At 40.9% G+C, this 26,284-nt stretch overlaps 2 protein-coding genes across 2 annotated transcripts in view; one reads left to right on the top strand and one right to left on the bottom strand.

Annotated features, from left to right (window-relative positions):
- The window catches only part of LOC138918367 (uncharacterized), a 201,741-nt gene that overhangs the window by 68,819 nt on the left and 106,638 nt on the right, over window positions 1–26,284 (top strand). The window contains exons 24-30 of the mRNA XM_070239620.1: window positions 4,211–4,258; window positions 5,142–5,195; window positions 11,274–11,321; window positions 12,205–12,258; window positions 18,337–18,384; window positions 19,268–19,321; window positions 25,400–25,447. Of these exons, the coding sequence (XP_070095721.1) occupies window positions 4,211–4,258; window positions 5,142–5,195; window positions 11,274–11,321; window positions 12,205–12,258; window positions 18,337–18,384; window positions 19,268–19,321; window positions 25,400–25,447 (354 nt within the window). The remainder of the gene's footprint in view (window positions 1–4,210; window positions 4,259–5,141; window positions 5,196–11,273; window positions 11,322–12,204; window positions 12,259–18,336; window positions 18,385–19,267; window positions 19,322–25,399; window positions 25,448–26,284) is intronic.
- The window catches only part of LOC138918380 (mitochondrial ornithine transporter 1-like), a 132,316-nt gene continuing 116,662 nt past the window's right edge, over window positions 10,631–26,284 (bottom strand). Inside the window, exons 4-5 of the transcript XR_011427712.1 lie at window positions 11,094–11,783; window positions 10,631–10,689 (exon numbers count right to left, since the gene is read on the bottom strand). The gene's annotated coding sequence lies outside the window, so the exon portion shown is untranslated. The remainder of the gene's footprint in view (window positions 10,690–11,093; window positions 11,784–26,284) is intronic.

Here is a 26,284-nt window from a genome sequence, read left to right as displayed (position 1 = left end):
CTCTCAATATACCTGTATCTAGACCTGATTTTAATGTGAGTTGAGGCAGAAGATGTTTGATAGACACACACGTGACACACACCTTCCTACACACTTAGGCTCTATTCCTGAATCATTAGAGAGAAAATGCAGACCACATACCCTTTACTCCTGAATATTTCAGTTTTATTTTTCTACCTTCAGGGACACCTAACCACAGCACAGTGATCAAAATCAGAAAATTTTCACTTCCGTAACCATAATACGATTACCAGAATTGGAAAATGAAAGCCATAATAGAATATTATCTGATTTATGGTTTACATTGCGACTCACTGTTGGTGTCATACATTCTATGGGTTTGGATAAAAGTAGAATGACATGAATCTGTCATTAGAGTTTCATAACGATGGAGTATTTTCACTGCCCTAAAAATCCTTTGTGCTCCGCCTATTCATCCTTCTCCCCGCCAACTCCTGGCAACCACCGATCTCTTCCTGTCGCCCCAATTTTGCCACGTCCAGAATGTCATATAGTTGGCCTCATACAGTATGCAACCTTTTCAGATTGGCTTCTTTCACAAAGTAACATGCATGTAAGGTTTCTTTTCACAGCTTGATAGCTCGATGCTTTTTAGCGCTGAATAATATGCCGTTGACTAGATGTACCACGGTTTGTTTATCCGTTCATCTGGTGCAGGACATCTTGGTTGCTTCCGCTTTTTGGCGATTACGAGTAAAGCTGCTATCAACATTTGTGTGCAGGTTTTCATCTGCGTGTAAGTTTTGAACTCCTTTGGGTAAATACTAAGGAGCGTATGTTAAGCTGGATCGTACGTTAAGGGTTATGCTTGGTTTTGTAAGAAACCCCTAAACTGCCTTCCAGAGTGGCTGTTCCGTTTTGCCTTGCCACCCATACTGAATGAGTGTCTCCAATGCTCCACATGCTTGTCAGCAATTGCTGTTGTTAGTGTTCCATATTTTGACTATTCTAACAGGTGTGTAGTGGTATCTCATTGTTGTTCAATTTGCATTTCCCTGGAGCCATATGATGTGGAGCATCGTCTCATACTCTTAGTTGCCATTTTTATGTCTTCTTTGGCCAGATGTCTGTTAAGTTGTTTGCCCCATTTTTTAATCTGGTTGTGTGTGTTCTTGTTGTTTAGTTTTAAGATTTCTTTGCGTATTTGTATATTTGTTATTCCTTTATCAACTGTGCCTTTTGCAAATATTTTCTCCCAGTCTGTGGCTTGTGATTTTATCCTCTTGACATTGTGTCTTGTGGAGCAGCAGTTTAAAATGTTAATGAAATCCAGCTTATCAGTTATTCCTTTCATGATCTTGATTTTGCTGTCACATCTAGAAAGTCATGTTTCTAAAGAGGTCATCTCGGTTTTCTTCCGTGTTACTGTCTTCTAGGAATTCTAGAGTTTTGCTTTTGACATGTGGGTCTATAATGCATTTTGATTTCCGTTTTGTAAAGGTGTAAAGGGCCATGTGCACGTTCACTGTCTCGCACGTGGATGTCCAGTTCTTCCAGCACCATTCGTTGATAAGACTGTCTTTGCTCCATTGTATGGTCTGTGCTCCTTTGTCAAAGAACGGTGGAGTATGTTAACGGGCATCTATTTCTAGGCTCTCTGTTCTGCTCCTTTGGTCCATTTGTCTGTTCTTTCACCAGTACCACACTGTCTTGATTGCTGTAGCTTTATAGTGAATTTTGACATTGGCTCATGTCAGTCCTTCAACTTTTTTCTTCTTTGATATTATGTTGACTTTTAAAAAGCTGTTGCAGTTGCGATACGGTCAGAGAAAATCTATATGATATTGCTCCCGTGCACGTTTTTAATGCTTTGTTTATGTCCAAATATGTTGTCTGTTTTCATAAATGTCACTTGTGTGCTCTCAAACAAGATGTGTTCTGTTTGCTCTAGAGAGAGATCGTGTCAGTCTGTTCTTATTTTCTTTGCTCTTTTTGGAAGCTTTTAGAATTTTCTCTTCATTTCCATGGATCCTTTACAGATAATTTTTTACTTCCTTCTTTAACTTTGTGAAATTTATCTTCATTAGTTTTTGAATATTACCTCTTCTCTGTTTTCTTTTTTTTTCATCTTAGTTGTCTTGGATTTCATTTATTTCAGATGTTAGATGTCTTTTTTTACCCACCATATCACACTGCTGTTCTTTTAAATATTCTCTCACTTTATTGTTTTATTCTGTTTCCTGGGAGAGTTTCTCAATGTCATTTTCCATGTCTAAATAATTTGCTGTTCTCATGTATCCACACTGCTATTTATCCCATGACTTAAGTCTTTAACAATCGTCCTTTTACACCTATTTCCTCATGAGGTTTTCCTTATGCTTTCTCATTGTCACTTCGTGCTACTAACATCTTCCCTTGTATCTTTAAGTGTATTTGTCATGCTTATGTTCCAGTATGTTCCAGTAGTTCTACTTCAAATGGTCTATGTTGCTCACTTTGTTGTATTTCTTTTTCAGTCGTTGTACTCCTCAGGTATGTAATTGTTTTGACTTGTGAGCTTTCATTCCTTGTGGCTGTTGGCTACTCTGTCTGGCATCTTGTATTAGAGAAGGGCTAACGTTTTGCTTGGGACCATCTCAGTCTGTGGCTGTTATCTCAGAATAATTATTAATAGTGTGTCCTTTTCACTCTCAGAAGTGTCCTCTCTTGGGTGCTGTATTATATAGTCACCTTTGTTGAGACCTAGGACCTAAGGTGTGTTTTTCTAAGTAAGTTTAATATGAGGGCAGGTGATGGCCCCAGGCGCAGACAGTCTCAGAAACCGTGAAACACTGTGACCACTCAACTCCTGTGGTCAGGATCTGTCACCTTTGAGCTCTTGGGGAAAGCGGCATTTGAGGAGGCATTTGAGGTTGTCACCTGGGGCTTGGGAGACGGAGGAGGTGGAGGAGTGAAGGATCAAGGATTGTTCAGCCCTTCCCTGCTTTCATCAGCTAACCTAATGCTACTCTAATTTTATCCTAGCTACATCTGGGTGGTTGCTACTTGTTTCTGCTGAGAAAGGAAAGTGATCGCTTCCAAGCAACTCAGGGGAGAGGCAAGAACGGTCCTTAAAATTTTCCCTCACACTGAGCCCCTCAAGGCTGCCACCCACTGCCCCTAACCCCAGGCTACCCACCAATTAAGAGACAGCCTTCAGGCCTCTGTCATTTCCCAGGGTTGTCACTCTTGTTATTTCTGGGAATGCATAGTTCCTTAGACTTCTGAAGTTTTGGGAGGAGGATGCAACATGCCGTACCATTTGGTGTCTTGATAGGAACCCATGATTTCTCTGGAAATTATCAGGGTGTGTTACTTTGATGAGAACCTTTAAGTGTATTTGAACTTTAAGATATACGTACTAATGTATATTGTTGCCAGATACAGAGTTAATGAAATTTGAAAGAATTTGGTGAAGAGTGCAGGCTGTCCAAAAATCAATAATATTTGTGCAATGCTGAATATTAGCATGATACTGTGAAGGTGACAGACTCAAAGTGCATTTTGCAAGTGTCTTATTTTGTAGATGAAGAAAAAGATAAATAGAGAAAAGATTACCCAAGCCAGTTTTGAGGTGAAAAGTCTTGATTTTGGATAATATAACCAGATAACGTTTTCTGAGAGGACTGTAGAGAAAAAGAAAAAGAAAAAGAATCATTGTAAACGCATGGTCTTCACGCAGGTCAGAAAATCTTTTAATCATCATTTGGTCATCGTTGACCTTCCTACTTGTTTCTTTCCTACCAGATAACAACCAGGGACTAGGCCCTGACACTGTGTGTTCATTGTTCTTGTGTATTCTCTTTCTATCTATATCTCTGTGTTAGCTCTTACTTGGATGCACCTCCCCATCCCGACACACTCAGATCCCTCTCACGTTTCCCAAATTGATTCCAGAGTGCATGAAGGAGAAACAAAATGGTGAAGAAGGAAGGAGGTGTAATCATGAATGCTATGTCTCCCTTGTTCCCTTCATTCTCTTTCCAGTGGATACACACAGGGACACACAGACACGCACACACGCACATACAGAACCCGGAAACTGTGTCAGAGGTTCCAGTGCTGGACCCTGAAACGGATGCTTTTGTTTCTGTCGTGTTTCCTCGTGACTTTACTTTTTGTGTGCTGCAATTCTGTTGGGAAAAAGAACCTGATTATCTTCCAAAATGTCTGACTCTATTTTTTGTACATGGTTTTTACTCTATGGCAGGGTTATGGATTCTTCCCGAATGTCGTCTGGCAACAGTGACAAGATGGGGTGAGTTGACATGAGTGATCTGAGTGGTGAAAGGTATGGGGGGCATCGATGGCAACAACAGGTTTCCATAAGAGACTATAAGCTTCTGTAGGTAACTTTCTTTCCTGTTGGGCCTAGGTGGCCAAAGGAAGGAGGAGTCAGAAGAGGGAGACTTCTTACTCACGGTTTGTTTGTGAGCCTTAGAAAGTAGTAGCCAAAGCTTTGAGGAAACTCTCAGAATGCCTGTGTGTAAGACTCTGCTAGAGTGGGCCAGGAGAGGAGAGAATCCTATTTGGAGCAAGGAGACGGTAGCAGTGGAGAGGGAGCAGTGGAGCTCTCAGCAGAAGAGAATGGAGCTAAACAGACCTCGGCTCCTTTCGTCAGCCTCCAGAGCTCTGCCACCATCTAAAGCTGGTGTCCCGAATGCCAAGCCACCGTCATACTGGAGGGAGCCCGTGCCTCAGACCTGCAGTCATCTGAACCCTGTATGAGGAACAGAAAAGACATACATGATACATGAAGGGTCAGGATGTGGTGGAGGGTGTTGAGGATCAGGAAATTAGGAGGAGCTGGGGAAATGTGTACCTACAACCTGGAGTTGAATTTTGAGCTAAATTCAACCTCGATGCAATTACACGTGAGAGTAAGGTTCAGTAGTGAAGAATTGTATTTCAATATCTTCATTCATTAGGCTTTTTGACCGGCCGAAGATCTTCGTTACAACTATAGAAAGCCCTATTTCTAGGGAAGATTAAAATACTAGTTTCCAAATAACTAACATCCACATAAGTTTTTAGGGTTCAACCAGTTTACCACTTGAAGACTACTTGTAACTAATTGCAAACAAGAGTGTAACTCTATGAAGTCACTAGGAGTCTGATCATATATGCTTTTAATTCTTTAGAAATGACCCCGATGAACTGACAGAAGTAGTCTGTGATGGAACCACCAACAAAAGGTGACGTATATACTCAGAGAGAGAGAGAGAGAGAATGAGTGAAATGCAGACGCGGCATTATCCATGGGAATGCGGAGTATTCTGGACAATGATTCTAAGATCTTTTCTAAAATTTCGGATCCACTGAGCTAAGTCATGTTTATCATATTCTTAGATGTTAGTCATGTTTATCATATTCTTAGATTCACAGAATCCTTGTTCAAATAAGTGGGTCACATCACTGTCCCATGTAGGAAATCTCAAATGACAGGTTGTTGCATTTCTTGGTGTTTACGTTAACATAGAACAACTCTCCAGGCTCCGTGATGATTTGTTATGAGGACCAAATAAGTGTTAAACACTTAGGACGATGTCTGGCACGTAATAAATACCATTTAAGTGCTTATTAGATGGAACAAAAATTTTCCGTGTACTTAGTCATGTCATCTGAACACAGCGATAATTTTCATTTTTCCTGTCCAGTCCTTATACCTCTCACTTCTTTTTCTGACGTCATTGAGCAGTGTTGGAAGGCATATGGCTCTTGGGAGGAAATAAAAGGAGGTCAGGACTGGAGAACAGGATTGAGGGGAGAGAGGTGCTCCACAAGGATGAGGGCTGGCAGGGCCAGATTTTGAAGGGCATTGTAGGCTCTGCTGAATGGTTTTGGCTCAATCCTAGTAGCACTGGCAAGGCAATGAGGGGTCATGCTTGAGGCTCTGCAAACAATACAAACTCCAATCGTGAACCGTAGACGTACCAACTGTAGCTTTCTAGAGAGGTAGGCTTTTCTAGAGATGCACTCCTAGACTGTGCATTCCCAGGTATGTGGACATCTTTAGGGGTGATGTCTGGGATGAGGAGAGGGTATGTTGTCTCTGCCGCTATATGGGCTTTTAAGGGCTGGAGAGTCTGTGCAGCTCGATGTTCCCTCTCCCACGTGAATGCTGAGAAGAGTGAGAGCTGACCACAAAACAGGGAGCCGACTCCAGACAGAGTTTGGAGAGACACAGTGAAGATAGCCCTTTGAGTCTTTAGTCAGGAGGTTGACAGAGCAAATCAAGACATAGACTCAATAAGGGGCATTGTTCTAAATGCACTTTCAAGTTTCCTTGGGAGAATAGGTTGAAAGTAGGATGAGTTGAGACAGAAAATTTTTGGTTTTGCAACGTCAGCTTTTTTGTACTATCTCCTTTTTTCCCCAATCTCATTTTCACCAGAACAAGCACCAGGAGAGCTATTTTTGAAACACTTTTTCCATTGTAAGAATTCGAAACTTATGCAGATTTCTAAATTGTGGTAAATGCATGTAACCTAAAATAGATCATCTTCAGCATTTTTAAGTGTGCCATTCTGTAGCGTTAGGTACCTTCATATTGTTGTGCAGCCAACCTGCAGAACTCTTCTCGTCTTGCAAAACTGAAACTCTGTACACATTAAACTACTCTCCCCGTTGCCCCTTTCCCAAGCTCTTGGCAACCACCATTCTACCTTCTGTCTCTGTGAGTTTGACTACTCTAGGTATGTCATGTCAGTGGAATCATGCAAAATTTGTCTTCTTGTGACTAGTTATTTCATTTAGCACAATGCCCTCAAAGTCAATCCATGTTGCAGCGTGTGTCCGAATTTCATTTCTTTTTAAGACTGAACAATATTCCAACACATACAGAAATTTCTCGCAAATGGTTCCAAAAGCTCCAGTATACCCTTTACTTACTTTTCCAATTGTTAACATTTTGTCACATTTCCTTTGTTACTCCCATCATATGGATATGTAGGTATATAGACATAAATCTATCTATCTATCTATCTATCTATAGATATATAGAAAGAGAGAGAGAGAAAGAAAATACGTTTAGATATAGATATACACATAGAAAGAGCTCTCTCTCTCAATATACCTGTATCTAGACCTGATTTTAATGTGAGTTGAGGCAGAAGATGTTTGATAGACACACACGTGACACACACCTTCCTACACACTTAGGCTCTATTCCTGAATCATTAGAGAGAAAATGCAGACCACATACCCTTTACTCCTGAATATTTCAGTTTTATTTTTCTACCTTCAGGGACACCTAACCACAGCACAGTGATCAAAATCAGAAAATTTTCACTTCCGTAACCATAATACGATTACCAGAATTGGAAAATGAAAGCCATAATAGAATATTATCTGATTTATGGTTTACATTGCGACTCACTGTTGGTGTCATACATTCTATGGGTTTGGATAAAAGTAGAATGACATGAATCTGTCATTAGAGTTTCATAACGATGGAGTATTTTCACTGCCCTAAAAATCCTTTGTGCTCCGCCTATTCATCCTTCTCCCCGCCAACTCCTGGCAACCACCGATCTCTTCCTGTCGCCCCAATTTTGCCACGTCCAGAATGTCATATAGTTGGCCTCATACAGTATGCAACCTTTTCAGATTGGCTTCTTTCACAAAGTAACATGCATGTAAGGTTTCTTTTCACAGCTTGATAGCTCGATGCTTTTTAGCGCTGAATAATATGCCGTTGACTAGATGTACCATGGTTTGTTTATCCGTTCATCTGGTGCAGGACATCTTGGTTGCTTCCGCTTTTTGGCGATTACGAGTAAAGCTGCTATCAACATTTGTGTGCAGGTTTTCATCTGCGTGTAAGTTTTGAACTCCTTTGGGTAAATACTAAGGAGCGTATGTTAAGCTGGATCGTACGTTAAGGGTTATGCTTGGTTTTGTAAGAAACCCCTAAACTGCCTTCCAGAGTGGCTGTTCCGTTTTGCCTTGCCACCCATACTGAATGAGTGTCTCCAATGCTCCACATGCTTGTCAGCAATTGCTGTTGTTAGTGTTCCATATTTTGACTATTCTAACAGGTGTGTAGTGGTATCTCATTGTTGTTCAATTTGCATTTCCCTGGAGCCATATGATGTGGAGCATCGTCTCATACTCTTAGTTGCCATTTTTATGTCTTCTTTGGCCAGATGTCTGTTAAGTTGTTTGCCCCATTTTTTAATCTGGTTGTGTGTGTTCTTGTTGTTTAGTTTTAAGATTTCTTTGCGTATTTGTATATTTGTTATTCCTTTATCAACTGTGCCTTTTGCAAATATTTTCTCCCAGTCTGTGGCTTGTGATTTTATCCTCTTGACATTGTGTCTTGTGGAGCAGCAGTTTAAAATGTTAATGAAATCCAGCTTATCAGTTATTCCTTTCATGATCTTGATTTTGCTGTCACATCTAGAAAGTCATGTTTCTAAAGAGGTCATCTCGGTTTTCTTCCGTGTTACTGTCTTCTAGGAATTCTAGAGTTTTGCTTTTGACATGTGGGTCTATAATGCATTTTGATTTCCGTTTTGTAAAGGTGTAAAGGGCCATGTGCACGTTCACTGTCTCGCACGTGGATGTCCAGTTCTTCCAGCACCATTCGTTGATAAGACTGTCTTTGCTCCATTGTATGGTCTGTGCTCCTTTGTCAAAGAACGGTGGAGTATGTTAACGGGCATCTATTTCTAGGCTCTCTGTTCTGCTCCTTTGGTCCATTTGTCTGTTCTTTCACCAGTACCACACTGTCTTGATTGCTGTAGCTTTATAGTGAATTTTGACATTGGCTCATGTCAGTCCTTCAACTTTTTTCTTCTTTGATATTATGTTGACTTTTAAAAAGCTGTTGCAGTTGCGATACGGTCAGAGAAAATCTATATGATATTGCTCCCGTGCACGTTTTTAATGCTTTGTTTATGTCCAAATATGTTGTCTGTTTTCATAAATGTCACTTGTGTGCTCTCAAACAAGATGTGTTCTGTTTGCTCTAGAGAGAGATCGTGTCAGTCTGTTCTTATTTTCTTTGCTCTTTTTGGAAGCTTTTAGAATTTTCTCTTCATTTCCATGGATCCTTTACAGATAATTTTTTACTTCCTTCTTTAACTTTGTGAAATTTATCTTCATTAGTTTTTGAATATTACCTCTTCTCTGTTTTCTTTTTTTTTCATCTTAGTTGTCTTGGATTTCATTTATTTCAGATGTTAGATGTCTTTTTTTACCCACCATATCACACTGCTGTTCTTTTAAATATTCTCTCACTTTATTGTTTTATTCTGTTTCCTGGGAGAGTTTCTCAATGTCATTTTCCATGTCTAAATAATTTGCTGTTCTCATGTATCCACACTGCTATTTATCCCATGACTTAAGTCTTTAACAATCGTCCTTTTACACCTATTTCCTCATGAGGTTTTCCTTATGCTTTCTCATTGTCACTTCGTGCTACTAACATCTTCCCTTGTATCTTTAAGTGTATTTGTCATGCTTATGTTCCAGTATGTTCCAGTAGTTCTACTTCAAATGGTCTATGTTGCTCACTTTGTTGTATTTCTTTTTCAGTCGTTGTACTCCTCAGGTATGTAATTGTTTTGACTTGTGAGCTTTCATTCCTTGTGGCTGTTGGCTACTCTGTCTGGCATCTTGTATTAGAGAAGGGCTAACGTTTTGCTTGGGACCATCTCAGTCTGTGGCTGTTATCTCAGAATAATTATTAATAGTGTGTCCTTTTCACTCTCAGAAGTGTCCTCTCTTGGGTGCTGTATTATATAGTCACCTTTGTTGAGACCTAGGACCTAAGGTGTGTTTTTCTAAGTAAGTTTAATATGAGGGCAGGTGATGGCCCCAGGCGCAGACAGTCTCAGAAACCGTGAAACACTGTGACCACTCAACTCCTGTGGTCAGGATCTGTCACCTTTGAGCTCTTGGGGAAAGCGGCATTTGAGGAGGCATTTGAGGTTGTCACCTGGGGCTTGGGAGACGGAGGAGGTGGAGGAGTGAAGGATCAAGGATTGTTCAGCCCTTCCCTGCTTTCATCAGCTAACCTAATGCTACTCTAATTTTATCCTAGCTACATCTGGGTGGTTGCTACTTGTTTCTGCTGAGAAAGGAAAGTGATCGCTTCCAAGCAACTCAGGGGAGAGGCAAGAACGGTCCTTAAAATTTTCCCTCACACTGAGCCCCTCAAGGCTGCCACCCACTGCCCCTAACCCCAGGCTACCCACCAATTAAGAGACAGCCTTCAGGCCTCTGTCATTTCCCAGGGTTGTCACTCTTGTTATTTCTGGGAATGCATAGTTCCTTAGACTTCTGAAGTTTTGGGAGGAGGATGCAACATGCCGTACCATTTGGTGTCTTGATAGGAACCCATGATTTCTCTGGAAATTATCAGGGTGTGTTACTTTGATGAGAACCTTTAAGTGTATTTGAACTTTAAGATATACGTACTAATGTATATTGTTGCCAGATACAGAGTTAATGAAATTTGAAAGAATTTGGTGAAGAGTGCAGGCTGTCCAAAAATCAATAATATTTGTGCAATGCTGAATATTAGCATGATACTGTGAAGGTGACAGACTCAAAGTGCATTTTGCAAGTGTCTTATTTTGTAGATGAAGAAAAAGATAAATAGAGAAAAGATTACCCAAGCCAGTTTTGAGGTGAAAAGTCTTGATTTTGGATAATATAACCAGATAACGTTTTCTGAGAGGACTGTAGAGAAAAAGAAAAAGAAAAAGAATCATTGTAAACGCATGGTCTTCACGCAGGTCAGAAAATCTTTTAATCATCATTTGGTCATCGTTGACCTTCCTACTTGTTTCTTTCCTACCAGATAACAACCAGGGACTAGGCCCTGACACTGTGTGTTCATTGTTCTTGTGTATTCTCTTTCTATCTATATCTCTGTGTTAGCTCTTACTTGGATGCACCTCCCCATCCCGACACACTCAGATCCCTCTCACGTTTCCCAAATTGATTCCAGAGTGCATGAAGGAGAAACAAAATGGTGAAGAAGGAAGGAGGTGTAATCATGAATGCTATGTCTCCCTTGTTCCCTTCATTCTCTTTCCAGTGGATACACACAGGGACACACAGACACGCACACACGCACATACAGAACCCGGAAACTGTGTCAGAGGTTCCAGTGCTGGACCCTGAAACGGATGCTTTTGTTTCTGTCGTGTTTCCTCGTGACTTTACTTTTTGTGTGCTGCAATTCTGTTGGGAAAAAGAACCTGATTATCTTCCAAAATGTCTGACTCTATTTTTTGTACATGGTTTTTACTCTATGGCAGGGTTATGGATTCTTCCCGAATGTCGTCTGGCAACAGTGACAAGATGGGGTGAGTTGACATGAGTGATCTGAGTGGTGAAAGGTATGGGGGGCATCGATGGCAACAACAGGTTTCCATAAGAGACTATAAGCTTCTGTAGGTAACTTTCTTTCCTGTTGGGCCTAGGTGGCCAAAGGAAGGAGGAGTCAGAAGAGGGAGACTTCTTACTCACGGTTTGTTTGTGAGCCTTAGAAAGTAGTAGCCAAAGCTTTGAGGAAACTCTCAGAATGCCTGTGTGTAAGACTCTGCTAGAGTGGGCCAGGAGAGGAGAGAATCCTATTTGGAGCAAGGAGACGGTAGCAGTGGAGAGGGAGCAGTGGAGCTCTCAGCAGAAGAGAATGGAGCTAAACAGACCTCGGCTCCTTTCGTCAGCCTCCAGAGCTCTGCCACCATCTAAAGCTGGTGTCCCGAATGCCAAGCCACCGTCATACTGGAGGGAGCCCGTGCCTCAGACCTGCAGTCATCTGAACCCTGTATGAGGAACAGAAAAGACATACATGATACATGAAGGGTCAGGATGTGGTGGAGGGTGTTGAGGATCAGGAAATTAGGAGGAGCTGGGGAAATGTGTACCTACAACCTGGAGTTGAATTTTGAGCTAAATTCAACCTCGATGCAATTACACGTGAGAGTAAGGTTCAGTAGTGAAGAATTGTATTTCAATATCTTCATTCATTAGGCTTTTTGACCGGCCGAAGATCTTCGTTACAACTATAGAAAGCCCTATTTCTAGGGAAGATTAAAATACTAGTTTCCAAATAACTAACATCCACATAAGTTTTTAGGGTTCAACCAGTTTACCACTTGAAGACTACTTGTAACTAATTGCAAACAAGAGTGTAACTCTATGAAGTCACTAGGAGTCTGATCATATATGCTTTTAATTCTTTAGAAATGACCCCGATGAACTGACAGAAGTAGTCTGTGATGGAACCACCAACAAAAGGTGACGTATATACTCAGAGAGAGAGAGAGAGAGAATGAGTGAAATGCAGACGCGGCATTATCCATGGGAATGCGGAGTATTCTGGACAATGATTCTAAGATCTTTTCTAAAATTTCGGATCCACTGAGCTAAGTCATGTTTATCATATTCTTAGATGTTAGTCATGTTTATCATATTCTTAGATTCACAGAATCCTTGTTCAAATAAGTGGGTCACATCACTGTCCCATGTAGGAAATCTCAAATGACAGGTTGTTGCATTTCTTGGTGTTTACGTTAACATAGAACAACTCTCCAGGCTCCGTGATGATTTGTTATGAGGACCAAATAAGTGTTAAACACTTAGGACGATGTCTGGCACGTAATAAATACCATTTAAGTGCTTATTAGATGGAACAAAAATTTTCCGTGTACTTAGTCATGTCATCTGAACACAGCGATAATTTTCATTTTTCCTGTCCAGTCCTTATACCTCTCACTTCTTTTTCTGACGTCATTGAGCAGTGTTGGAAGGCATATGGCTCTTGGGAGGAAATAAAAGGAGGTCAGGACTGGAGAACAGGATTGAGGGGAGAGAGGTGCTCCACAAGGATGAGGGCTGGCAGGGCCAGATTTTGAAGGGCATTGTAGGCTCTGCTGAATGGTTTTGGCTCAATCCTAGTAGCACTGGCAAGGCAATGAGGGGTCATGCTTGAGGCTCTGCAAACAATACAAACTCCAATCGTGAACCGTAGACGTACCAACTGTAGCTTTCTAGAGAGGTAGGCTTTTCTAGAGATGCACTCCTAGACTGTGCATTCCCAGGTATGTGGACATCTTTAGGGGTGATGTCTGGGATGAGGAGAGGGTATGTTGTCTCTGCCGCTATATGGGCTTTTAAGGGCTGGAGAGTCTGTGCAGCTCGATGTTCCCTCTCCCACGTGAATGCTGAGAAGAGTGAGAGCTGACCACAAAACAGGGAGCCGACTCCAGACAGAGTTTGGAGAGACACAGTGAAGATAGCCCTTTGAGTCTTTAGTCAGGAGGTTGACAGAGCAAATCAAGACATAGACTCAATAAGGGGCATTGTTCTAAATGCACTTTCAAGTTTCCTTGGGAGAATAGGTTGAAAGTAGGATGAGTTGAGACAGAAAATTTTTGGTTTTGCAACGTCAGCTTTTTTGTACTATCTCCTTTTTTCCCCAATCTCATTTTCACCAGAACAAGCACCAGGAGAGCTATTTTTGAAACACTTTTTCCATTGTAAGAATTCGAAACTTATGCAGATTTCTAAATTGTGGTAAATGCATGTAACCTAAAATAGATCATCTTCAGCATTTTTAAGTGTGCCATTCTGTAGCGTTAGGTACCTTCATATTGTTGTGCAGCCAACCTGCAGAACTCTTCTCGTCTTGCAAAACTGAAACTCTGTACACATTAAACTACTCTCCCCGTTGCCCCTTTCCCAAGCTCTTGGCAACCACCATTCTACCTTCTGTCTCTGTGAGTTTGACTACTCTAGGTATGTCATGTCAGTGGAATCATGCAAAATTTGTCTTCTTGTGACTAGTTATTTCATTTAGCACAATGCCCTCAAAGTCAATCCATGTTGCAGCGTGTGTCCGAATTTCATTTCTTTTTAAGACTGAACAATATTCCAACACATACAGAAATTTCTCGCAAATGGTTCCAAAAGCTCCAGTATACCCTTTACTTACTTTTCCAATTGTTAACATTTTGTCACATTTCCTTTGTTACTCCCATCATATGGATATGTAGGTATATAGACATAAATCTATCTATCTATCTATCTATCTATAGATATATAGAAAGAGAGAGAGAGAAAGAAAATACGTTTAGATATAGATATACACATAGAAAGAGCTCTCTCTCTCAATATACCTGTATCTAGACCTGATTTTAATGTGAGTTGAGGCAGAAGATGTTTGATAGACACACACGTGACACACACCTTCCTACACACTTAGGCTCTATTCCTGAATCATTAGAGAGAAAATGCAGACCACATACCCTTTACTCCTGAATATTTCAGTTTTATTTTTCTACCTTCAGGGACACCTAACCACAGCACAGTGATCAAAATCAGAAAATTTTCACTTCCGTAACCATAATACGATTACCAGAATTGGAAAATGAAAGCCATAATAGAATATTATCTGATTTATGGTTTACATTGCGACTCACTCTTGGTGTCATACATTCTATGGGTTTGGATAAAAGTAGAATGACATGAATCTGTCATTAGAGTTTCATAACGATGGAGTATTTTCACTGCCCTAAAAATCCTTTGTGCTCCGCCTATTCATCCTTCTCCCCGCCAACTCCTGGCAACCACCGATCTCTTCCTGTCGCCCCAATTTTGCCACGTCCAGAATGTCATATAGTTGGCCTCATACAGTATGCAACCTTTTCAGATTGGCTTCTTTCACAAAGTAACATGCATGTAAGGTTTCTTTTCACAGCTTGATAGCTCGATGCTTTTTAGCGCTGAATAATATGCCGTTGACTAGATGTACCACGGTTTGTTTATCCGTTCATCTGGTGCAGGACATCTTGGTTGCTTCCGCTTTTTGGCGATTACGAGTAAAGCTGCTATCAACATTTGTGTGCAGGTTTTCATCTGCGTGTAAGTTTTGAACTCCTTTGGGTAAATACTAAGGAGCGTATGTTAAGCTGGATCGTACGTTAAGGGTTATGCTTGGTTTTGTAAGAAACCCCTAAACTGCCTTCCAGAGTGGCTGTTCCGTTTTGCCTTGCCACCCATACTGAATGAGTGTCTCCAATGCTCCACATGCTTGTCAGCAATTGCTGTTGTTAGTGTTCCATATTTTGACTATTCTAACAGGTGTGTAGTGGTATCTCATTGTTGTTCAATTTGCATTTCCCTGGAGCCATATGATGTGGAGCATCGTCTCATACTCTTAGTTGCCATTTTTATGTCTTCTTTGGCCAGATGTCTGTTAAGTTGTTTGCCCCATTTTTTAATCTGGTTGTGTGTGTTCTTGTTGTTTAGTTTTAAGATTTCTTTGCGTATTTGTATATTTGTTATTCCTTTATCAACTGTGCCTTTTGCAAATATTTTCTCCCAGTCTGTGGCTTGTGATTTTATCCTCTTGACATTGTGTCTTGTGGAGCAGCAGTTTAAAATGTTAATGAAATCCAGCTTATCAGTTATTCCTTTCATGATCTTGATTTTGCTGTCACATCTAGAAAGTCATGTTTCTAAAGAGGTCATCTCGGTTTTCTTCCGTGTTACTGTCTTCTAGGAATTCTAGAGTTTTGCTTTTGACATGTGGGTCTATAATGCATTTTGATTTCCGTTTTGTAAAGGTGTAAAGGGCCATGTGCACGTTCACTGTCTCGCACGTGGATGTCCAGTTCTTCCAGCACCATTCGTTGATAAGACTGTCTTTGCTCCATTGTATGGTCTGTGCTCCTTTGTCAAAGAACGGTGGAGTATGTTAACGGGCATCTATTTCTAGGCTCTCTGTTCTGCTCCTTTGGTCCATTTGTCTGTTCTTTCACCAGTACCACACTGTCTTGATTGCTGTAGCTTTATAGTGAATTTTGACATTGGCTCATGTCAGTCCTTCAACTTTTTTCTTCTTTGATATTATGTTGACTTTTAAAAAGCTGTTGCAGTTGCGATACGGTCAGAGAAAATCTATATGATATTGCTCCCGTGCACGTTTTTAATGCTTTGTTTATGTCCAAATATGTTGTCTGTTTTCATAAATGTCACTTGTGTGCTCTCAAACAAGATGTGTTCTGTTTGCTCTAGAGAGAGATCGTGTCAGTCTGTTCTTATTTTCTTTGCTCTTTTTGGAAGCTTTTAGAATTTTCTCTTCATTTCCATGGATCCTTTACAGATAATTTTTTACTTCCTTCTTTAACTTTGTGAAATTTATCTTCATTAGTTTTTGAATATTACCTCTTCTCTGTTTTCTTTTTTTTTCATCTTAGTTGTCTTGGATTTCATTTATTTCAGATGTTAGATGTCTTTTTTTACCCACCATATCACACTGCTGTTCTTTTAAATATTCTCTCACTTTATTGTTTTATTCTGTTTCCTGGGAGAGTTTCTCAATGTCATTTTCCATGTCTAAATAATTTGCTGTTCTCATGTATCCACACTGCTATTTATCCCATGACTTAAGTCTTTAACAATCGTCCTTTTACACCTATTTCCTCATGAGGTTTTCCTTATGCTTTCTCATTGTCACTTCGTGCTACTAACATCTTCCCTTGTATCTTTAAGTGTATTTGTCATGCTTATGTTCCAGTATGTTCCAGTAGTTCTACTTCAAATGGTCTATGTTGCTCACTTTGTTGTATTTCTTTTTCAGTCGTTGTACTCCTCAGGTATGTAATTGTTTTGACTTGTGAGCTTTCATTCCTTGTGGCTGTTGGCTACTCTGTCTGGCATCTTGTATTAGAGAAGGGCTAACGTTTTGCTTGGGACCATCTCAGTCTGTGGCTGTTATCTCAGAATAATTATTAATAGTGTGTCCTTTTCACTCTCAGAAGTGTCCTCTCTTGGGTGCTGTATTATATAGTCACCTTTGTTGAGACCTAGGACCTAAGGTGTGTTTTTCTAAGTAAGTTTAATATGAGGGCAGGTGATGGCCCCAGGCGCAGACAGTCTCAGAAACCGTGAAACACTGTGACCACTCAACTCCTGTGGTCAGGATCTGTCACCTTTGAGCTCTTGGGGAAAGCGGCATTTGAGGAGGCATTTGAGGTTGTCACCTGGGGCTTGGGAGACGGAGGAGGTGGAGGAGTGAAGGATCAAGGATTGTTCAGCCCTTCCCTGCTTTCATCAGCTAACCTAATGCTACTCTAATTTTATCCTAGCTACATCTGGGTGGTTGCTACTTGTTTCTGCTGAGAAAGGAAAGTGATCGCTTCCAAGCAACTCAGGGGAGAGGCAAGAACGGTCCTTAAAATTTTCCCTCACACTGAGCCCCTCAAGGCTGCCACCCACTGCCCCTAACCCCAGGCTACCCACCAATTAAGAGACAGCCTTCAGGCCTCTGTCATTTCCCAGGGTTGTCACTCTTGTTATTTCTGGGAATGCATAGTTCCTTAGACTTCTGAAGTTTTGGGAGGAGGATGCAACATGCCGTACCATTTGGTGTCTTGATAGGAACCCATGATTTCTCTGGAAATTATCAGGGTGTGTTACTTTGATGAGAACCTTTAAGTGTATTTGAACTTTAAGATATACGTACTAATGTATATTGTTGCCAGATACAGAGTTAATGAAATTTGAAAGAATTTGGTGAAGAGTGCAGGCTGTCCAAAAATCAATAATATTTGTGCAATGCTGAATATTAGCATGATACTGTGAAGGTGACAGACTCAAAGTGCATTTTGCAAGTGTCTTATTTTGTAGATGAAGAAAAAGATAAATAGAGAAAAGATTACCCAAGCCAGTTTTGAGGTGAAAAGTCTTGATTTTGGATAATATAACCAGATAACGTTTTCTGAGAGGACTGTAGAGAAAAAGAAAAAGAAAAAGAATCATTGTAAACGCATGGTCTTCACGCAGGTCAGAAAATCTTTTAATCATCATTTGGTCATCGTTGACCTTCCTACTTGTTTCTTTCCTACCAGATAACAACCAGGGACTAGGCCCTGACACTGTGTGTTCATTGTTCTTGTGTATTCTCTTTCTATCTATATCTCTGTGTTAGCTCTTACTTGGATGCACCTCCCCATCCCGACACACTCAGATCCCTCTCACGTTTCCCAAATTGATTCCAGAGTGCATGAAGGAGAAACAAAATGGTGAAGAAGGAAGGAGGTGTAATCATGAATGCTATGTCTCCCTTGTTCCCTTCATTCTCTTTCCAGTGGATACACACAGGGACACACAGACACGCACACACGCACATACAGAACCCGGAAACTGTGTCAGAGGTTCCAGTGCTGGACCCTGAAACGGATGCTTTTGTTTCTGTCGTGTTTCCTCGTGACTTTACTTTTTGTGTGCTGCAATTCTGTTGGGAAAAAGAACCTGATTATCTTCCAAAATGTCTGACTCTATTTTTTGTACATGGTTTTTACTCTATGGCAGGGTTATGGATTCTTCCCGAATGTCGTCTGGCAACAGTGACAAGATGGGGTGAGTTGACATGAGTGATCTGAGTGGTGAAAGGTATGGGGGGCATCGATGGCAACAACAGGTTTCCATAAGAGACTATAAGCTTCTGTAGGTAACTTTCTTTCCTGTTGGGCCTAGGTGGCCAAAGGAAGGAGGAGTCAGAAGAGGGAGACTTCTTACTCACGGTTTGTTTGTGAGCCTTAGAAAGTAGTAGCCAAAGCTTTGAGGAAACTCTCAGAATGCCTGTGTGTAAGACTCTGCTAGAGTGGGCCAGGAGAGGAGAGAATCCTATTTGGAGCAAGGAGACGGTAGCAGTGGAGAGGGAGCAGTGGAGCTCTCAGCAGAAGAGAATGGAGCTAAACAGACCTCGGCTCCTTTCGTCAGCCTCCAGAGCTCTGCCACCATCTAAAGCTGGTGTCCCGAATGCCAAGCCACCGTCATACTGGAGGGAGCCCGTGCCTCAGACCTGCAGTCATCTGAACCCTGTATGAGGAACAGAAAAGACATACATGATACATGAAGGGTCAGGATGTGGTGGAGGGTGTTGAGGATCAGGAAATTAGGAGGAGCTGGGGAAATGTGTACCTACAACCTGGAGTTGAATTTTGAGCTAAATTCAACCTCGATGCAATTACACGTGAGAGTAAGGTTCAGTAGTGAAGAATTGTATTTCAATATCTTCATTCATTAGGCTTTTTGACCGGCCGAAGATCTTCGTTACAACTATAGAAAGCCCTATTTCTAGGGAAGATTAAAATACTAGTTTCCAAATAACTAACATCCACATAAGTTTTTAGGGTTCAACCAGTTTACCACTTGAAGACTACTTGTAACTAATTGCAAACAAGAGTGTAACTCTATGAAGTCACTAGGAGTCTGATCATATATGCTTTTAATTCTTTAGAAATGACCCCGATGAACTGACAGAAGTAGTCTGTGATGGAACCACCAACAAAAGGTGACGTATATACTCAGAGAGAGAGAGAGAGAGAATGAGTGAAATGCAGACGCGGCATTATCCATGGGAATGCGGAGTATTCTGGACAATGATTCTAAGATCTTTTCTAAAATTTCGGATCCACTGAGCTAAGTCATGTTTATCATATTCTTAGATGTTAGTCATGTTTATCATATTCTTAGATTCACAGAATCCTTGTTCAAATAAGTGGGTCACATCACTGTCCCATGTAGGAAATCTCAAATGACAGGTTGTTGCATTTCTTGGTGTTTACGTTAACATAGAACAACTCTCCAGGCTCCGTGATGATTTGTTATGAGGACCAAATAAGTGTTAAACACTTAGGACGATGTCTGGCACGTAATAAATACCATTTAAGTGCTTATTAGATGGAACAAAAATTTTCCGTGTACTTAGTCATGTCATCTGAACACAGCGATAATTTTCATTTTTCCTGTCCAGTCCTTATACCTCTCACTTCTTTTTCTGACGTCATTGAGCAGTGTTGGAAGGCATATGGCTCTTGGGAGGAAATAAAAGGAGGTCAGGACTGGAGAACAGGATTGAGGGGAGAGAGGTGCTCCACAAGGATGAGGGCTGGCAGGGCCAGATTTTGAAGGGCATTGTAGGCTCTGCTGAATGGTTTTGGCTCAATCCTAGTAGCACTGGCAAGGCAATGAGGGGTCATGCTTGAGGCTCTGCAAACAATACAAACTCCAATCGTGAACCGTAGACGTACCAACTGTAGCTTTCTAGAGAGGTAGGCTTTTCTAGAGATGCACTCCTAGACTGTGCATTCCCAGGTATGTGGACATCTTTAGGGGTGATGTCTGGGATGAGGAGAGGGTATGTTGTCTCTGCCGCTATATGGGCTTTTAAGGGCTGGAGAGTCTGTGCAGCTCGATGTTCCCTCTCCCACGTGAATGCTGAGAAGAGTGAGAGCTGACCACAAAACAGGGAGCCGACTCCAGACAGAGTTTGGAGAGACACAGTGAAGATAGCCCTTTGAGTCTTTAGTCAGGAGGTTGACAGAGCAAATCAAGACATAGACTCAATAAGGGGCATTGTTCTAAATGCACTTTCAAGTTTCCTTGGGAGAATAGGTTGAAAGTAGGATGAGTTGAGACAGAAAATTTTTGGTTTTGCAACGTCAGCTTTTTTGTACTATCTCCTTTTTTCCCCAATCTCATTTTCACCAGAACAAGCACCAGGAGAGCTATTTTTGAAACACTTTTTCCATTGTAAGAATTCGAAACTTATGCAGATTTCTAAATTGTGGTAAATGCATGTAACCTAAAATAGATCATCTTCAGCATTTTTAAGTGTGCCATTCTGTAGCGTTAGGTACCTTCATATTGTTGTGCAGCCAACCTGCAGAACTCTTCTCGTCTTGCAAAACTGAAACTCTGTACACATTAAACTACTCTCCCCGTTGCCCCTTTCCCAAGCTCTTGGCAACCACCATTCTACCTTCTGTCTCTGTGAGTTTGACTACTCTAGGTATGTCATGTCAGTGGAATCATGCAAAATTTGTCTTCTTGTGACTAGTTATTTCATTTAGCACAATGCCCTCAAAGTCAATCCATGTTGCAGCGTGTGTCCGAATTTCATTTCTTTTTAAGACTGAACAATATTCCAACACATACAGAAATTTCTCGCAAATGGTTCCAAAAGCTCCAGTATACCCTTTACTTACTTTTCCAATTGTTAACATTTTGTCACATTTCCTTTGTTACTCCCATCATATGGATATGTAGGTATATAGACATAAATCTATCTATCTATCTATCTATCTATAGATATATAGAAAGAGAGAGAGAGAAAGAAAATACGTTTAGATATAGATATACACATAGAAAGAGCTCTCTCTCTCAATATACCTGTATCTAGACCTGATTTTAATGTGAGTTGAGGCAGAAGATGTTTGATAGACACACACGTGACACACACCTTCCTACACACTTAGGCTCTATTCCTGAATCATTAGAGAGAAAATGCAGACCACATACCCTTTACTCCTGAATATTTCAGTTTTATTTTTCTACCTTCAGGGACACCTAACCACAGCACAGTGATCAAAATCAGAAAATTTTCACTTCCGTAACCATAATACGATTACCAGAATTGGAAAATGAAAGCCATAATAGAATATTATCTGATTTATGGTTTACATTGCGACTCACTGTTGGTGTCATACATTCTATGGGTTTGGATAAAAGTAGAATGACATGAATCTGTCATTAGAGTTTCATAACGATGGAGTATTTTCACTGCCCTAAAAATCCTTTGTGCTCCGCCTATTCATCCTTCTCCCCGCCAACTCCTGGCAACCACCGATCTCTTCCTGTCGCCCCAATTTTGCCACGTCCAGAATGTCATACAGTTGGCCTCATACAGTATGCAACCTTTTCAGATTGGCTTCTTTCACAAAGTAACATGCATGTAAGGTTTCTTTTCACAGCTTGATAGCTCGATGCTTTTTAGCGCTGAATAATATGCCGTTGACTAGATGTACCACGGTTTGTTTATCCGTTCATCTGGTGCAGGACATCTTGGTTGCTTCCGCTTTTTGGCGATTACGAGTAAAGCTGCTATCAACATTTGTGTGCAGGTTTTCATCTGCGTGTAAGTTTTGAACTCCTTTGGGTAAATACTAAGGAGCGTATGTTAAGCTGGATCGTACGTTAAGGGTTATGCTTGGTTTTGTAAGAAACCCCTAAACTGCCTTCCAGAGTGGCTGTTCCGTTTTGCCTTGCCACCCATACTGAATGAGTGTCTCCAATGCTCCACATGCTTGTCAGCAATTGCTGTTGTTAGTGTTCCATATTTTGACTATTCTAACAGGTGTGTAGTGGTATCTCATTGTTGTTCAATTTGCATTTCCCTGGAGCCATATGATGTGGAGCATCGTCTCATACTCTTAGTTGCCATTTTTATGTCTTCTTTGGCCAGATGTCTGTTAAGTTGTTTGCCCCATTTTTTAATCTGGTTGTGTGTGTTCTTGTTGTTTAGTTTTAAGATTTCTTTGCGTATTTGTATATTTGTTATTCCTTTATCAACTGTGCCTTTTGCAAATATTTTCTCCCAGTCTGTGGCTTGTGATTTTATCCTCTTGACATTGTGTCTTGTGGAGCAGCAGTTTAAAATGTTAATGAAATCCAGCTTATCAGTTATTCCTTTCATGATCTTGATTTTGCTGTCACATCTAGAAAGTCATGTTTCTAAAGAGGTCATCTCGGTTTTCTTCCGTGTTACTGTCTTCTAGGAATTCTAGAGTTTTGCTTTTGACATGTGGGTCTATAATGCATTTTGATTTCCGTTTTGTAAAGGTGTAAAGGGCCATGTGCACGTTCACTGTCTCGCACGTGGATGTCCAGTTCTTCCAGCACCATTCGTTGATAAGACTGTCTTTGCTCCATTGTATGGTCTGTGCTCCTTTGTCAAAGAACGGTGGAGTATGTTAACGGGCATCTATTTCTAGGCTCTCTGTTCTGCTCCTTTGGTCCATTTGTCTGTTCTTTCACCAGTACCACACTGTCTTGATTGCTGTAGCTTTATAGTGAATTTTGACATTGGCTCATGTCAGTCCTTCAACTTTTTTCTTCTTTGATATTATGTTGACTTTTAAAAAGCTGTTGCAGTTGCGATACGGTCAGAGAAAATCTATATGATATTGCTCCCGTGCACGTTTTTAATGCTTTGTTTATGTCCAAATATGTTGTCTGTTTTCATAAATGTCACTTGTGTGCTCTCAAACAAGATGTGTTCTGTTTGCTCTAGAGAGAGATCGTGTCAGTCTGTTCTTATTTTCTTTGCTCTTTTTGGAAGCTTTTAGAATTTTCTCTTCATTTCCATGGATCCTTTACAGATAATTTTTTACTTCCTTCTTTAACTTTGTGAAATTTATCTTCATTAGTTTTTGAATATTACCTCTTCTCTGTTTTCTTTTTTTTTCATCTTAGTTGTCTTGGATTTCATTTATTTCAGATGTTAGATGTCTTTTTTTACCCACCATATCACACTGCTGTTCTTTTAAATATTCTCTCACTTTATTGTTTTATTCTGTTTCCTGGGAGAGTTTCTCAATGTCATTTTCCATGTCTAAATAATTTGCTGTTCTCATGTATCCACACTGCTATTTATCCCATGACTTAAGTCTTTAACAATCGTCCTTTTACACCTATTTCCTCATGAGGTTTTCCTTATGCTTTCTCATTGTCACTTCGTGCTACTAACATCTTCCCTTGTATCTTTAAGTGTATTTGTCATGCTTATGTTCCAGTATGTTCCAGTAGTTCTACTTCAAATGGTCTATGTTGCTCACTTTGTTGTATTTCTTTTTCAGTCGTTGTACTCCTCAGGTATGTAATTGTTTTGACTTGTGAGCTTTCATTCCTTGTGGCTGTTGGCTACTCTGTCTGGCATCTTGTATTAGAGAAGGGCTAACGTTTTGCTTGGGACCATCTCAGTCTGTGGCTGTTATCTCAGAATAATTATTAATAGTGTGTCCTTTTCACTCTCAGAAGTGTCCTCTCTTGGGTGCTGTATTATATAGTCACCTTTGTTGAGACCTAGGACCTAAGGTGTGTTTTTCTAAGTAAGTTTAATATGAGGGCAGGTGATGGCCCCAGGCGCAGACAGTCTCAGAAACCGTGAAACACTGTGACCACTCAACTCCTGTGGTCAGGATCTGTCACCTTTGAGCTCTTGGGGAAAGCGGCATTTGAGGAGGCATTTGAGGTTGTCACCTGGGGCTTGGGAGACGGAGGAGGTGGAGGAGTGAAGGATCAAGGATTGTTCAGCCCTTCCCTGCTTTCATCAGCTAACCTAATGCTACTCTAATTTTATCCTAGCTACATCTGGGTGGTTGCTACTTGTTTCTGCTGAGAAAGGAAAGTGATCGCTTCCAAGCAACTCAGGGGAGAGGCAAGAACGGTCCTTAAAATTTTCCCTCACACTGAGCCCCTCAAGGCTGCCACCCACTGCCCCTAACCCCAGGCTACCCACCAATTAAGAGACAGCCTTCAGGCCTCTGTCATTTCCCAGGGTTGTCACTCTTGTTATTTCTGGGAATGCATAGTTCCTTAGACTTCTGAAGTTTTGGGAGGAGGATGCAACATGCCGTACCATTTGGCGTCTTGATAGGAACCCATGATTTCTCTGGAAATTATCAGGGTGTGTTACTTTGATGAGAACCTTTAAGTGTATTTGAACTTTAAGATATACGTACTAATGTATATTGTTGCCAGATACAGAGTTAATGAAATTTGAAAGAATTTGGTGAAGAGTGCAGGCTGTCCAAAAATCAATAATATTTGTGCAATGCTGAATATTAGCATGATACTGTGAAGGTGACAGACTCAAAGTGCATTTTGCAAGTGTCTTATTTTGTAGATGAAGAAAAAGATAAATAGAGAAAAGATTACCCAAGCCAGTTTTGAGGTGAAAAGTCTTGATTTTGGATAATATAACCAGATAACGTTTTCTGAGAGGACTGTAGAGAAAAAGAAAAAGAAAAAGAATCATTGTAAACGCATGGTCTTCACGCAGGTCAGAAAATCTTTTAATCATCATTTGGTCATCGTTGACCTTCCTACTTGTTTCTTTCCTACCAGATAACAACCAGGGACTAGGCCCTGACACTGTGTGTTCATTGTTCTTGTGTATTCTCTTTCTATCTATATCTCTGTGTTAGCTCTTACTTGGATGCACCTCCCCATCCCGACACACTCAGATCCCTCTCACGTTTCCCAAATTGATTCCAGAGTGCATGAAGGAGAAACAAAATGGTGAAGAAGGAAGGAGGTGTAATCATGAATGCTATGTCTCCCTTGTTCCCTTCATTCTCTTTCCAGTGGATACACACAGGGACACACAGACACGCACACACGCACATACAGAACCCGGAAACTGTGTCAGAGGTTCCAGTGCTGGACCCTGAAACGGATGCTTTTGTTTCTGTCGTGTTTCCTCGTGACTTTACTTTTTGTGTGCTGCAATTCTGTTGGGAAAAAGAACCTGATTATCTTCCAAAATGTCTGACTCTATTTTTTGTACATGGTTTTTACTCTATGGCAGGGTTATGGATTCTTCCCGAATGTCGTCTGGCAACAGTGACAAGATGGGGTGAGTTGACATGAGTGATCTGAGTGGTGAAAGGTATGGGGGGCATCGATGGCAACAACAGGTTTCCATAAGAGACTATAAGCTTCTGTAGGTAACTTTCTTTCCTGTTGGGCCTAGGTGGCCAAAGGAAGGAGGAGTCAGAAGAGGGAGACTTCTTACTCACGGTTTGTTTGTGAGCCTTAGAAAGTAGTAGCCAAAGCTTTGAGGAAACTCTCAGAATGCCTGTGTGTAAGACTCTGCTAGAGTGGGCCAGGAGAGGAGAGAATCCTATTTGGAGCAAGGAGACGGTAGCAGTGGAGAGGGAGCAGTGGAGCTCTCAGCAGAAGAGAATGGAGCTAAACAGACCTCGGCTCCTTTCGTCAGCCTCCAGAGCTCTGCCACCATCTAAAGCTGGTGTCCCGAATGCCAAGCCACCGTCATACTGGAGGGAGCCCGTGCCTCAGACCTGCAGTCATCTGAACCCTGTATGAGGAACAGAAAAGACATACATGATACATGAAGGGTCAGGATGTGGTGGAGGGTGTTGAGGATCAGGAAATTAGGAGGAGCTGGGGAAATGTGTACCTACAACCTGGAGTTGAATTTTGAGCTAAATTCAACCTCGATGCAATTACACGTGAGAGTAAGGTTCAGTAGTGAAGAATTGTATTTCAATATCTTCATTCATTAGGCTTTTTGACCGGCCGAAGATCTTCGTTACAACTATAGAAAGCCCTATTTCTAGGGAAGATTAAAATACTAGTTTCCAAATAACTAACATCCACATAAGTTTTTAGGGTTCAACCAGTTTACCACTTGAAGACTACTTGTAACTAATTGCAAACAAGAGTGTAACTC

Source organism: Equus caballus, chromosome 17 (assembly GCF_041296265.1).
Source record: "Equus caballus isolate H_3958 breed thoroughbred chromosome 17, TB-T2T, whole genome shotgun sequence".
Taxonomy (NCBI): domain Eukaryota; kingdom Metazoa; phylum Chordata; class Mammalia; order Perissodactyla; family Equidae; genus Equus; species Equus caballus.
Note: the sequence above shows the minus strand (reverse complement) of the source record. Positions and strands in the feature narration are given on the sequence as shown.